Here is a 13,125-nt window from a genome sequence, read left to right as displayed (position 1 = left end):
CGAGGATTGATAATTAGCCTGTTTGTGCTCCTTTCTCCTACTCTGCCTCGTGCATGTGAAATCATGGTGATCTACCCTCATTATCCCCTTTTACCTCTGTTTGCAGGCTCAGACAAGAGTCAGGGCATGTTGGCCTTGTCCATCAGTCCCAATCGGCGATACCTTGCTATCTCCGAGACTGTGCAAGAAAAACCCGTCATCACCATTTATGAATTGTCATCCATCCCTTGCCGGAAGCGCAAAATCCTCAATAATTTTGACTTCTCAGTTCAGAAATTTATTAGCATGGCTTTTTCTCCAGACTCCAAATATCTATTGGCTCAGACATCACCTCCAGAGTCAAATCTGGTCTATTGGCTATGGGAGAAACAGAAAGTAATGGCCATTGTTAGAACCGACACTCAGAGCAACCCTGTCTACCAGGTACCTAGTAGCATAACAAATATCATGCAAATTATTAAAAAACAGAACTGTCTTTTATTGAATGCTTTCTAGATACCAGAGTTCTAATTTCCTAATGTGCATTTTAAAATTTAGTCGCACAACAACCATATGAGGTATACACGATTATTATCCCCATTTTACAGATGAAGGAACTGAGGCTCTAAGAGGTTAAGTAACTCACCCAAGATCACAGAGGTAATGAGTAGAGAGGTAGTGAGTAGCAGAGCTAGGAGTTCCCTATCTCCAGCTCCTGTCTTTTTGCTGTGGCCCAGAACTGGGCCCAGAGGTAGAGTAATAAAACTTGCTGTCTCTCCCTGGTCCTGGCCTCTTTCCAGCAATATTGCTGGGCAGTAGGAAGACTTCAGGAACGTAATGTGAAGTGGTAGGTTCTTTAGGAAGCTGTTGATGAAGTTTCAATATATGAGGAGCAGAATTTTCTACTGTGGCTTGAGGGCATAAGGAAGAAGACCCCTCAGGAGGGTGGTGGAGTGCTTAGGTAGAAAGTCCCAAGGAGGTTTGATCTTGGTGCAGTCACCCTAGTCTAGGATATAGCACTCAGTTTTACATGTTTGAAAACTTGGTTCTGTTCATGGTCAGAGATTCTAGTTAATCAATGTTTTGGGTATAGACTCAACGATCCAGCTCCCAAGAAGTTGATGTATAAACCCGCATATCGCAACCAGAACACTCACGTCTTTTATCCAATGTGTTTCCTTCCTAGTAATAGAGATGTTAAGAGGTGAAATTAGAAATCAGAAGGTTGCTTGATGATCACAGAATCAGGGAGAACCAGAAGACTGCTTCAACCAGGCCGTAGTGAGGACTGATGGAGTATCCCTATTCAGAGCTGAAGTGTCTCCTACCAAGTAGATTCAGTCAAGTTATCGGATGCCCATGATGAACCCAGCACTGGGAACATAGAAACGGAAAGGCCACAGCCCCTCAAGTTGCTCACCTTCTAGTGGGGACAGCACATTGTCCATCACTGTACACACAGTCTATACTTATGATGGTACAAAAATGATATGCATGCAGTAGAAAGTGGTAAGACACTCTCTCATGAGGCTGCACAGCAGCAGTAAGCCACCACTCCCTGTCAGCCACACCAGGATACTCAGCAGGGTACTGTGTTGCCAGATGATTTTGCCCAATTGTAGGCTAATGTAAGAGTTCTGAGCATGTTTAAGGTAGGTCAGGCAAAACTACCAGGTTGGGTAGGTTAGATGCATTTGCAGCTTATGATATTTTCAACTTATGTTGGGTATATTGGGATGTGACCCCATTGTAAGTTGGGAAGCACCTATACATTGGGATAAGGCCACTGCTTGAAAGATACTTGGTAGGCGACCACATAGCATCCCTGACATGTGGTTTTTTTCCTCCCAGACAGGGCTAAATAAACCTGTCAGACCCTCATTTTTCTGTTTCTAGCTGAGCTTTATTCCATTTTGTTGGCACTGTATGGCTATTGTCAAAACCTGCTCACTCTGCTTTGGTGGTCCTTGTAGAGTTACTGGTTTAAGACTCATGGGTCCTACAATTATAATGGATATAAATGTGTGCCCTTGTCAAATGTAGTATAAAATTACATGACTTAGTGATGTGTAAAGGATGTTATGAGATACCTGAAATAAATAAAATCAGTAAAATAGGAAATTAGTAAATAGGTAATTAGTAAATAGGCAATAATTTCATCAAGATTATTCATACATCTTTTTCATTTATTCAATTCTTATTCAATTCTTTTACATTTTACAGGTGAGCTTCAATCCCCAGGATAACACTCAGGTTTGTGTCACTGGAAGAGGGATGTTTAAACTTCTCCGTTTTACTGAGGGAACCCTGAAGCAAACCAATTTCCAGAGAGGAGAACTCCAAAATTATCTAGCTCACACATGGGTGACTGATGACAAGATTATCGTTGGCACTGACACAGGCAGGCTCTTCCTCTTTGAATCTGGAGATCAACGCTGGGAAACAAGTATAATGGTCAAGCCCACCAACGACTCAAAGAGCCTGGAGATCATCCAGGAATCAGAGAGGTAATGGTGCCTCCTGGGCTGGCACTCCCACACTCATTGTACTAACGGCAGAAAGCAACATTCTTTAGAAGCAATTCATGAGCCCTAAAAGTCAAGGGTATTCATTTTCTCTCTTCCTTTCTAGTGTTCATTTATATTCAAACACAAGTTGGACAGTTATACCCATAACCTAGATAAAATTCTTTTTATTTTTATATCTAACCTCATTTTATAAGCATTTTAGATTGCTAGTGTTTCAATTTTTTTTTTTTCTGTGAGACAGGGTCTCACTCCTTCACCCAGGCTGGAGTGCAATGGTGTGATCCTGGCTCACTGCAGCCTTGACCTCCTGGGTTCAAGTGATCCTTCCACCTCAGCCTCCCAAGCGCCACTTATGTCCAGCTAATGTTTGTATTTTTTGTAGAGATGAGGTCTCACTGTGTTGTTCAGGCTGGTTTCAAACTCCTGGGCTCAAGCAATTCTCTCACCTCAGCCTCCCCAAATTCTGGGAGTACAGGCATGAACCACCATGCCTGGCCTATTCTTCAAAATTATAGTTTTTCAAAAAATATTTTTTCTAGTGGCTGCCTAATTTACTGAATTGATTAAATAAATGTTCAGCGAGCCCTTGCAGTGTGCAAAACCATCTTGCTAGGTGCTGGGGTCACAGATCCTCAAAGAAGTTACAATCCAGTAGGAGGGAAGAGACCAACAAAGAAGTGCAAGGAAATGTTACAGATAAATCTGATAGAAGAATATGGGGTAAGTGTGGTCTCAAGAAGAAGTGCTATTAACCACTGTAATAGAAGTACCACTTTACCTCAATGACAACCAGTAAAAATCACATCTCATACATACTGGAATGTGCCATTAGATGCACCAGACACTGACTTGGTCACTTCATATATATTCCCATTTTATTCTTACCCTGTATAATACATATTATTATCACGTTCATATTAGCATGTTGTAGACTAGGAAACTGAGGCTCAGAGGTTAAGTGACCCACCCAAGACACATTGCTGTTAAGTGTCAGGATCAGGATTCAAACCCAGCCTGAGCCCTCAACCACAATGACATCCTGTAGATTCTTCCTCAGTAGGTTTTGATCCATTTTTTGCCACCCCTCCATGCCAGTGACATCTCCTATTTTGCTGTGCACTTTCTTACCTCTGGACTTGGCCATGTGCAGTCCTCTCTGTCCCCCAGTGCCTAACCCAACTCCCCTAGACACATACACATACACATACCTAACATATTTCTGTCTGTCCTTCAGGTCTCAGTTGGGAGCTCTCTGCCTCTGCTCATCTCAGACAGGTGCCCTCCTCTGAAACCATCCTCAGAAAAGCCTTGTTTCCTCCCTACTGGCTGCTCCCATTACACTCAGCCACCCTCCCACCCCCGCCTCAGACCTTAGCATGTGTCCAATAGACTGTAAGCTTCTGAGAGTGAGAACTATGTCAATCTTACCATTGTTTCATGGAGCTGTTAATACCATAGAACTCCAAATAAAGATTTAGAAACAAATACAAATATTTGCTATATGAACTAATGAAAGAAAGTGGAAACCTGGAATCAAATATCAGCTTTCCCACTTAATGGTTATATAATCTTAGAAAACTCAACCCTTTGTTAGCTTATACTCCCAGCAGGGCCTCCAGAATATTAGGTCAGGCCTGCCAGGGTGTGGGTGTCTGGTGTGCGATCTGGTACTGCAAGAAAGATGCAAAGAATTGCACAGAAGTTAGATTAGAAAATATAGTTTATTTAGAAAGTAAATTAGAAAGAGAGCGGGAGAGAGAGAGGAGAATCATCTCCTGAAGGTAGGGGAGGGAGCAAAAGCCAGGAAACATGGAACGGCCACAGCTTGAAGAGCACATGGCCATACCAGAGTCTAGTAAAGCAATGGCAGCTGGTTGTTAGTGGTTGAGTCCTTTTAATCCTTCCCTTTGATGGAAGGATTGCGTGGTGGTCTGCTCCACATCATCATGAAGGGGCAGGTAAGCGCAGATACTGATGTTAGTCACATGACTACTGCCTTGGTAATGGGATCTATCTGTGTCATGAAGGTCTCAAAGGGCTGATTAGGTTAACATGAGTCTTATGGGTGGAGACAAATACTTGGAATAGAAAAGCTAATTAGTAACAAGCTGGGGAGGAGGTTGTAAAGTAACTATCAATGGCTATCTTTGAGAAACTGGCTCTGTCCTTGGCTAGTGATTAGAGGGTAAGTTAAGTGAACTGCTAGAAAAACAAGAATTAGGCAGTGTTCAAATGGCTGCTCATTGAGCATATTAAATCCGTGTTATGCTTTCACTCTCTGAGTCACTTCTTTCTAAACAAAATAGGGGTAATCACCATCCTTGTCATGGCTATAGTGACCACACAGGGTTGTGAAACTACCAAATAAATGTTTAGCCTTCCAGTCTTCTCTCTCGTGTTTGTATAGCATTCCAAGGCCAAGGGGTAGCATTTGACCATGGGAAAGGGGATCACTGGGTCCACACCAAAGGACAGCCCTGTTTCTCCTGCCCAGCAGAGTTCATCTTCTTGGGATTTTCTCTGTAAACTTTATATGCTATTTTCCTTTTCCAGCCTAATTGAATTCCCAACAGCCACTTCCCCAGATCCTTCCTATAAACAGCTTGTGATGACCAGTAGCCAGAGCCAAGTGGCCATGCCCCAGGTGTTTGCCATTGCCGCCTATTCAAAGGGATTTGCCTGTTCTGCTGGGCCAGGGAGAGTACTGCTGTTTGAGAAGATTGAAGACAAGGATTTTTACCGTGAGAGCAGGGAAATCTGGGTAAGGATGGAAGGAAACAAGGAAGATGCAAATCTGGGGTCCTTTTAGCATGTGTTCTTCAGCAGCAGTGCTCTGACAAGGTGCCTGATGGGGAGGCATAGAGGTGGAGTGCTGGGCAAAAGTAGGGGCTCGAGATACCTGTCCTGAGGGAGGTTTTAGGATGAGGTGGACAGAACTGGGGTTTACAAATAGGTAGATCTGGATATGAATCCTGAGAGAGAACTTTGGCAAATTATACTTCCTCTTTGAACCTTCATGTTTCCATAATAATTATATTATTCTGATATATATTGTCATTTAATGCCAACCATACCACTTGGAACACAGTAAGAATTCAGTAAATGTCTGTGGAATAGATAATACAAAATCTTATAGAGAGACAGAAGCCTCTAGAGAGAGACCATATCTAGTTGGTGAAGAATCAGGAAGGCTTCTTGGTGTATGATGGTAATCTTTGAGGAAGGGTCTTAGAAGATGAATAATATTTGACAGGAAGAAACAAATTAGGAACTCCAGATGGAGGCAACAAATTAATTAATGGCACCACTGAAGGGGAGCAGGTGGTGTGCTTGGGAAATGCCCTGTTTTCCAGTGGAGGGGGATTGAAGCCACTTGAGGGGAAAAGAGCTAAGGTTGGTGAGAGATCTCAAATACCAGCCTAAAGCATGTGTACATAATTCAGCAGGCACTCTGTGAGGTTTTGAGTGTAAAAGACACACTGTAAGGTTTTTGAGTAGAAAAGAAGTGTGCCTAAGAAAAGTAATCTGCCTTTGATACACACAGCAGGGGTAATTTTAGAGGCATGGCACTTAAAGTGGTTAAAAACATGCTGAATGAGCCAGTGTGGGCCTGCCACTTATTGGCTGAGTGACTTGAAATAAGTTGCTGGATCTAGCAAAATCCGTGTTTCTTCATTGAGAAAATAACTCATCCCTCGTCGATATCAAAGTATGAAATGACTGCTTAAGTCACTGTGTATAGTGCTTGGCTCCTGGTGCCCGATGAATGACAGTAGCTATCATTCTGTGATTAAAAATCAGTTGAGAGACTTTTTGTTTGTTTGTTTTCTTTTAATGATGTTGTGGGGTACAGTTAAGGGTTAGGTATACAATTACATTTCATTCAGGCACCCTGTTGATATGAGGTGTTTCCCCGTTCCCAGACAGATATTTGCTACTGTTAATCCCATCTCCCTCTCCCCGCCCCATAGTTTCCCAGTAACGTTTTTGTTATTGAAGCCAAAAGTTAGTGAGGTCTATGACCAGGGCAGTGCATAGTGGGAGAAGTGGGAAGGGAATGTGCCTTTGTGAAGGTTAGGTCTGGAGGACTTTCCCTGAGTAGATGTGGAAGGCCAGAAAAAGGAAGTTCTCAGAGATGACACCTAAGTTACAAGGCTAGAAACCTAAAAAAGGTGCCAGAGTTAGAAAAAGTTAGGGATTCAGCTACGTGTAAGGCTGAGGCAAAATGATTGCCTAACCCCAGGGGGTTGAGGCTGTGGTGGCCATGAGCGTGCCATTGCACTCTAGCCTGGGCAAGAAGAGTGAGACTCTAACTCAAAAAAAAAAGAAAGAAAGAAAAAAGATAAGATAAGAGCAAGATGAGTGAGGACTGAGAGGAAGAAGGCAGAAGCATTGGATTTACTTTGCCCAGAAAGCAATTCATTCTTTTGTTTATTCATTTAACAAATATTTATTGAGTGTTTTCTGGGAGCCAGGCTCTGTGCTGGGTTCTGGGGATACAGCAGGGAAGGCAACACCTGACGAGCCTGCCCTTAGAGCTCCATCTGCAAACAAAGAAATACATACGAAGATGTGGTCAGGTGGGCATCAATGCTGAGAAGAAAAAGCCAGGAGTTAGATGGAGAGCAAGAGGAAGCTCTGTTCTAGAAAGTGGCTGGAGGGACGTTGCTGAGGAAGTTGACACTGATGCAAGGACCAGAACCAAGTGAAGCAGTTGGGAATGTGGATTTGGACTGTGAGAATAAGGTCAATATATATGCAAATATATAGTGCTTAGCTTGTGCTGACACATTGTGAATGCTTTATTTCTACTATTTTAAGTATGTATCATTGCCATTATTTTTGCTACTGTTGTTTTCATTGAAACCCTCATATTAGGTAAAATCACTGAGGAATAAAATAGAGAGAAAAAAGGGGACTGAGGACAAGACTTCGCCTTCCAAGTGTTCCAAAATGTCCTAATTTAGAGACTGAGACAGGATGGGAACCCAGTAGTAGTGATTATTCACTTATTCATTTACTCACTCATTCAGCAAATGTCTATCGTGCACCTCTCTTGGGACAGACTCCAAGCTTGGTGCCTGACCCAGGCAAATCAAATATGGCTTCTTCCCTCAAGAACTCAGTCTCTGAAGGAGAACAACAAGGCAATATCCATTCATTTGCTGAGCGCCTACTGTGTGCTAGGCACTGTTCTAAGCACTGGGATACAGCAGTGGGACAAAACAGACAAGGTCCTCAGTCTGAGGACTTTTACTCTACTCTACACAGTGTGATAAATGTGACAACAGAGGGGACTTCTAGGTGCTGTGGGTACATTCAGAGAACATCAGCACCTACCCAGTCCAGGTTGGTCTAGGATGGCTTCCTAGAGCCTGCACTGTCTTGGCAGAGCAAAGGGTGTTGGCTATGTGAAGAAGAGTTGGGGTCAGTGGAAAGGAAGAACTCCAAGCACAGGGAACAAAACCCAAGAGCCCAGTGTCCAGAACACAGGGAGGCAGGTGCTGTCCTCATCACTACCAAATGTAGAAAAATAAACAAGATGAGGACTGAGTCGGGGCCCCTAGCTTTGATGATAAGGAAATTTCTGATATTCATAAGGACAGTTTCAGTAAATGATACAGTAGAAGCCAACTCCTAGGCAATTAAGAACTGAGTGTGTGGTAAGGAAGCAGAAAAGGTGTGTGCAGACCAGCCATTCAGTAAGTTTGGTTGTTAAAGAAAGAAGATAAACAGTAGGGAAAAGGAAATCCAATTTTATAATGTCTACTTGGGAATTGTAGACTCTCTCAGAGACTACTGGCAGGAACTGTGTGACCCTTTTTGCCTGTCCTGTCGCCTACTCCATATGGGAGAAGAGCTGCCGCATACCCCTCTGCTGCCCTGGAGTATACACGGTGTACTTGGTGCCAGGTGAGCACACGCACTGGGCTCCCAACATGTAGACCAGAATGGGATGTAGACTCATGCTCATTTTAAGGAAAATCTCAAACTGGGATGCATAGATTGATAACTTTCGCACATGCTGCTGTTTTATTATTTAACCAATCATCACTTAAAGGTGAATACATGGTGGTGTTTAAAACTCACAGAAACAGATGTGATTCAAGACCCCCTTCTTCACACCTGAGGGTGATCCCAGAAAGCATCCTGATCCGGAAGTTTGTAAGATAAAATTATCTGAGAAAAACTCTGAAAGCCTAAGGGCACACTGACAATGTGGAGACATGACTGATAACTGTTTTGCATCTTGGGCAGATTCCTGTGGACCCACAGAGCAATGATCCGAGTCAGTCTGACAAACAAGACATTCTCTGCATGTGCTTCAGCCCTTCAGAGGAAACCTTGATTGCCAGCACCAGTAAGAACCAACTATACAGCATTACCATGTCTCTCACAGAGATCAGCAAAGTGAGTTTTACCAGCATTGCTTCTTCCCAGACCAGGGCCTGCATGCCTAGTGAGGGAAGTGGTCATCATGTGGGCAAATTTTAATCCAAAAAAATTGAACATGGGTTCATTCATCCCCTTCATAACAGAGCAAAAGAAATTCTAATTTTCAGATATCCACGTAGAAGCACTTTGATGCATTCAATGGGATTGTTATTGCTGCGGCATCTTTTTTTTTTTTTTTTTTTGTTGGAGTTGGAGTTGGAGTCTCACTCTGACGCCCAGACTGTAGTGCAGTGGCCGCTCCCGGCCACTGCAGCCTCGACCTGCTGGGCTCCAGTGATCCTTCCGCCTCAGCCTTCTGAGTAGCCAGAATTACAGGCACTCGCTACCATGCCTGGCTGATTTTTTTATTTATTGTAGAGATGAGTTCTTGCCAAGTTGCCCAGGCAGGTCTCAAATCCGCAGGCTCAGGCAATCCACTCACCTCAGCCTCCCAAAGGTGCGGGATTACAGGCTGAGCCAACGAGACCAGCTACTGCAGCATCTTTACAGGACACTGACTGGTATTATCTATCAAATTTAAATTTTATGTGTCCTTTTACCCAGAAATTTCATTTCAAGGAATTTAATCCCCTGCTATATTTGCTTATATGCGTGAATATATGGAAATGCTTATTTTTGGTTTTCATTTATTTAGAATAATGAAAGAGCTGGTATAAATACATTGTGTGTGGATTTGAATTTCTATCTGGTATAACTTGCTTCCAGCATAAAGAACTTCCTGTAGTATTTCCTGTGAGCCATGTCTGCTTTTTTATCTATTTTTTCAATTTTTGCTGGTAATGTTTTTATTTTTCCTTCAGTTTTGAAAGATAGATTTGCTGGATATAGGATTCTTGGTTGACATTTACTTTTTTTTTTTCTTTAAGCACTTTGAACATATTATCCCACTCTCTTCTGGCTTCCATTATTGTTAAAGAGAAGTCTTCTTTTAATCTTATTGATGTTCTTTTGTAAGTGATCAGGCATTTTTTTCTTGATGCTTTCAAAATGTTCTCCTTGTCTTTGACTTTCAGTATTTTTACCATGATATGTCTGTTTATGAATCTCTATGTTTCTCCTACTTGGAGTGTATTGAGTTTCCTATATCTGTACATTAATGTTTTTCCATAAATTTGACATTTTTTTAGCCATTATTTAGTAAAGTACTTTTTCTGCTTCTTTCTCCTCTACCTCTGGTATTCATAGTATCCATTAGTTGATTTGTTTAATAGTGTCCCACATTTACCTGAGGCTCTGTTTTCTTAATTAGTTTTTCTGTTCTTCAAAGTGCATAATCTTTATTAATCAAGTTTACTAATTCTTCTGCTAGTTCAAATCTACTCTTGAACCCCTCCAGTACATTTTTCATTTCCGTTATTATACTTTTTAGCTCCAGAATTTGTTTTCTATACTGCTTATCCTTTTATTGATGACATCCTTTCATTTTTCTCTATTTGATGCACATAGTCATCATTCGTTTCTTTTTTTTTTTTAGTTAGAATGTTGGTACCTTTTTTTAAAAAAAAACATATTTTTTATTATAAAATTGTGCAGTACAGTTAAGGGTTAGGTATACAAATGTGCATCGTTCAGGCACCCTTGTTAATAAAGGGTGTTTCCCCATCCCCAGACAGATATTGACTACCATTAGTCCCACCTCCCTTCCCCTCCCTACCCCCACCCATAGTTTCACATCACTGTCGGTTCTTTTTTAATAGTTTTATAGTCGATGTTCAAGGTCCACCATATGAGTGAGAACATGTGATACTCAGATCTTTGCTTCTGTGAGAGATCACTCAGTATTATAAACTCTAGTTCCATCCAGGTTGCTGCGAAATTCATGATTTTGTTCTTTTTTATGCCTGCATAGTATTCCATCGTGTATATGTACATTTTTTAAATCCAGTCCTGTTTTGATGGACACCATGGTTGGTTCCAGGTTCTTGCTATTGTAAACAATGCTACGATAAACATTCATGTGCACGTATCTTTTTTATAGAGTGATTTGAGTTCTTCAGGGTATATACCCCGTAGGGAAATTGCAGGGTCATAGGAAGGTCGATATTTAGAGCTTTTAGGAATCGCCACACTGCTTTCCACAGAGGTTGCACTAATTTGCACTCCCACCAACAGTGTAGAAGTGTTCCCTTTTCACCACACCCTCTCCAGCAACTGTTATTTTTTGAGTTATTGATAATAACCATTCTGACTGTAGTTAGGTGGTATCTCAGTGTGGTTTTAATTTGCATCTCCTTGATGATTAGTGAGGTTGAACATTTCTTCATGTGTCTGTTGGCTGCTCGGATGTCTTCCTTTGAGAAGTGTCTGTTCATCTCTTTTGTCCACTTTATAATGGGGTTGCTTGTTTTTTTCCTCTCAGCACATTTGAGTTCCTTATAGATCCAAGATGTTAAGCCTTTGTCAGACCTGGAGTTGACAAATACTTTTTCCCAGTCTGTGGGCTGTCTCCCTGCTCTCTTGATGGTTTCTTTGGCTTTGCAGAAGCTTGTCAGTTTAATGAGGTCCCACTTGTCTATCTTATCTCTTATGGCCTGTGGGTTTTGGGTTTTGTTCAGGAATTGGATGCCAGTTTCAATTTCCATAAGGGTATGTCCTGCATATTCTAAGGTTCTTATGGTTTGAGGGTTTACATTTAGGTCTCTGATCCATTTAGAGTTAATTTTTGTGTATGGGGACAGATAGGGGTCTTGTTTGAGTCTTCTGCATGTGGTCAGCCAGTTTTCCCAGCTCCATTTACTGAATAGGTTCTCCTCTCCCCAGTGGTAGGTGGTGCAGGCTTTGTTGAAGATGAGTTGGTTGAGAAATTGAGGTTTAGCTTCTGGAATCTCAATTCTATTCCATTGGTCTGTATGCCTGTTTTTGTACCGATACCAAGCTGTTTTGATTATTGTAGCTTTATAGTAAAGTTTGAAGTCTGATAATGTGATACTGCCTGAGGATTGTTCTGGCTATTCTTGGTCGTTTGTGTTTCCATATGAATTCCTGTATTGTTTTTTCTAGGTCTGAGAAGAATGTTGCTGGTAATTTGATGGGTATTGCATTAAATCTGTAGATTGCCTTAGGTAGGATGGACATCTTCACAATGTTGATTCTTCCAATCCATGAGCACAGGATATTTTTCCACTTGTTTGTGTCATCTTTGATTTCTTTGAGCAGTGTTTTGTAGTTTTCATTGTAAAGGTCTTTCACATCTCTGGTTAGGAAGATGCCAAGGTATTTCATTTTTTTTGTGTGGCTATTGTGAATGGAATTGTGCTTTTTATTTGGGTTTCTGTTTGTTTATTATTGGTGTAAAGAAATGCCATTGTCTTTTGTACATTTATTTTATATCCTGAGACTTTGCCAAAGTCCTTTATCAGTGTAAGGAGGTTTTTGACAGATTCTCTTGGGTTTTCAAGGTATACAATCATGTCATCTGCAAAGAGAGATAACTTAACTTCCTCTTTTCCTATTTGGATACCCCTGATTGCCTTCTCTTCTCTGACTGCTCTAGCCAGGACTTCAAATACCATATTGAACAGGAGGGGTGAAAGTGGGCATCCTTGTCTTGTTCCAGTTTTCAGGGGAAATGGTGCCAATTTTTGTACGTTGGGAGTATGCTGGCTGTGGGTTTCTCGTAGATGGCTTTTACTATTTTGAGGTATGTTCCCCGTATGCCTAGATGTTCAAGGTTTTTTATCAAGAAGAGGTGCTGGATTTTATCAAAAGCTTTTTCTGCATCTAATGATATGATCATGTGGTTTTTGTTTCGACATCTGTTGATGTATTTAATTACATTTATGGTTTTATGAATGTTGAACAAGACTTGCATCCCAGGGATGAAGCCTACTTGGTCATGATGGATGATTTTTGAGATGTGTTGTTGAATTCGTTTTGCTAGGATCTTGTTGAGAATTTTAGCATCTATGTTCATCAAAGATATTGGCCTGTAGTTCTCTTTCTTTGTTGGGTCTTTACCTGGCTTGGGTATCAATGTGATGTTGGCTTCGTAAAATGATTTGGGGAGAGTTCCATCTTTTTCAATCACCTGGAATACCTTCAGTAGGATTGGTATCAGCTCCTCCTTAAATGTCTTGTAGAATTCTGCTGGAAAGCCATCTGCACCAGGGCTTTTTTTGGTAGGTAGTTTTCTTATTATGTAGTCAATTTCCTTGATTGTTAT

General features: G+C 41.4%; 1 protein-coding gene across 1 annotated transcript in view; it reads left to right on the top strand.

The window, feature by feature from the left end:
• Positions 1-13,125, top strand: part of CFAP57 (cilia and flagella associated protein 57) — a 75,955-nt gene that overhangs the window by 5,807 nt on the left and 57,023 nt on the right. The window contains exons 3-6 of the mRNA XM_008058089.1: positions 107-423; positions 2,203-2,486; positions 5,061-5,268; positions 8,766-8,918. Of these exons, the coding sequence (XP_008056280.1) occupies positions 107-423; positions 2,203-2,486; positions 5,061-5,268; positions 8,766-8,918 (962 nt within the window). The remainder of the gene's footprint in view (positions 1-106; positions 424-2,202; positions 2,487-5,060; positions 5,269-8,765; positions 8,919-13,125) is intronic.

Source organism: Carlito syrichta, unplaced genomic scaffold, assembly GCF_000164805.1.
Source record: "Carlito syrichta isolate Samal-C Ts95f unplaced genomic scaffold, Tarsius_syrichta-2.0.1 Scaffold303210, whole genome shotgun sequence".
In the NCBI taxonomy this organism is placed as follows: domain Eukaryota; kingdom Metazoa; phylum Chordata; class Mammalia; order Primates; family Tarsiidae; genus Carlito; species Carlito syrichta.
Note: the sequence above shows the minus strand (reverse complement) of the source record. Positions and strands in the feature narration are given on the sequence as shown.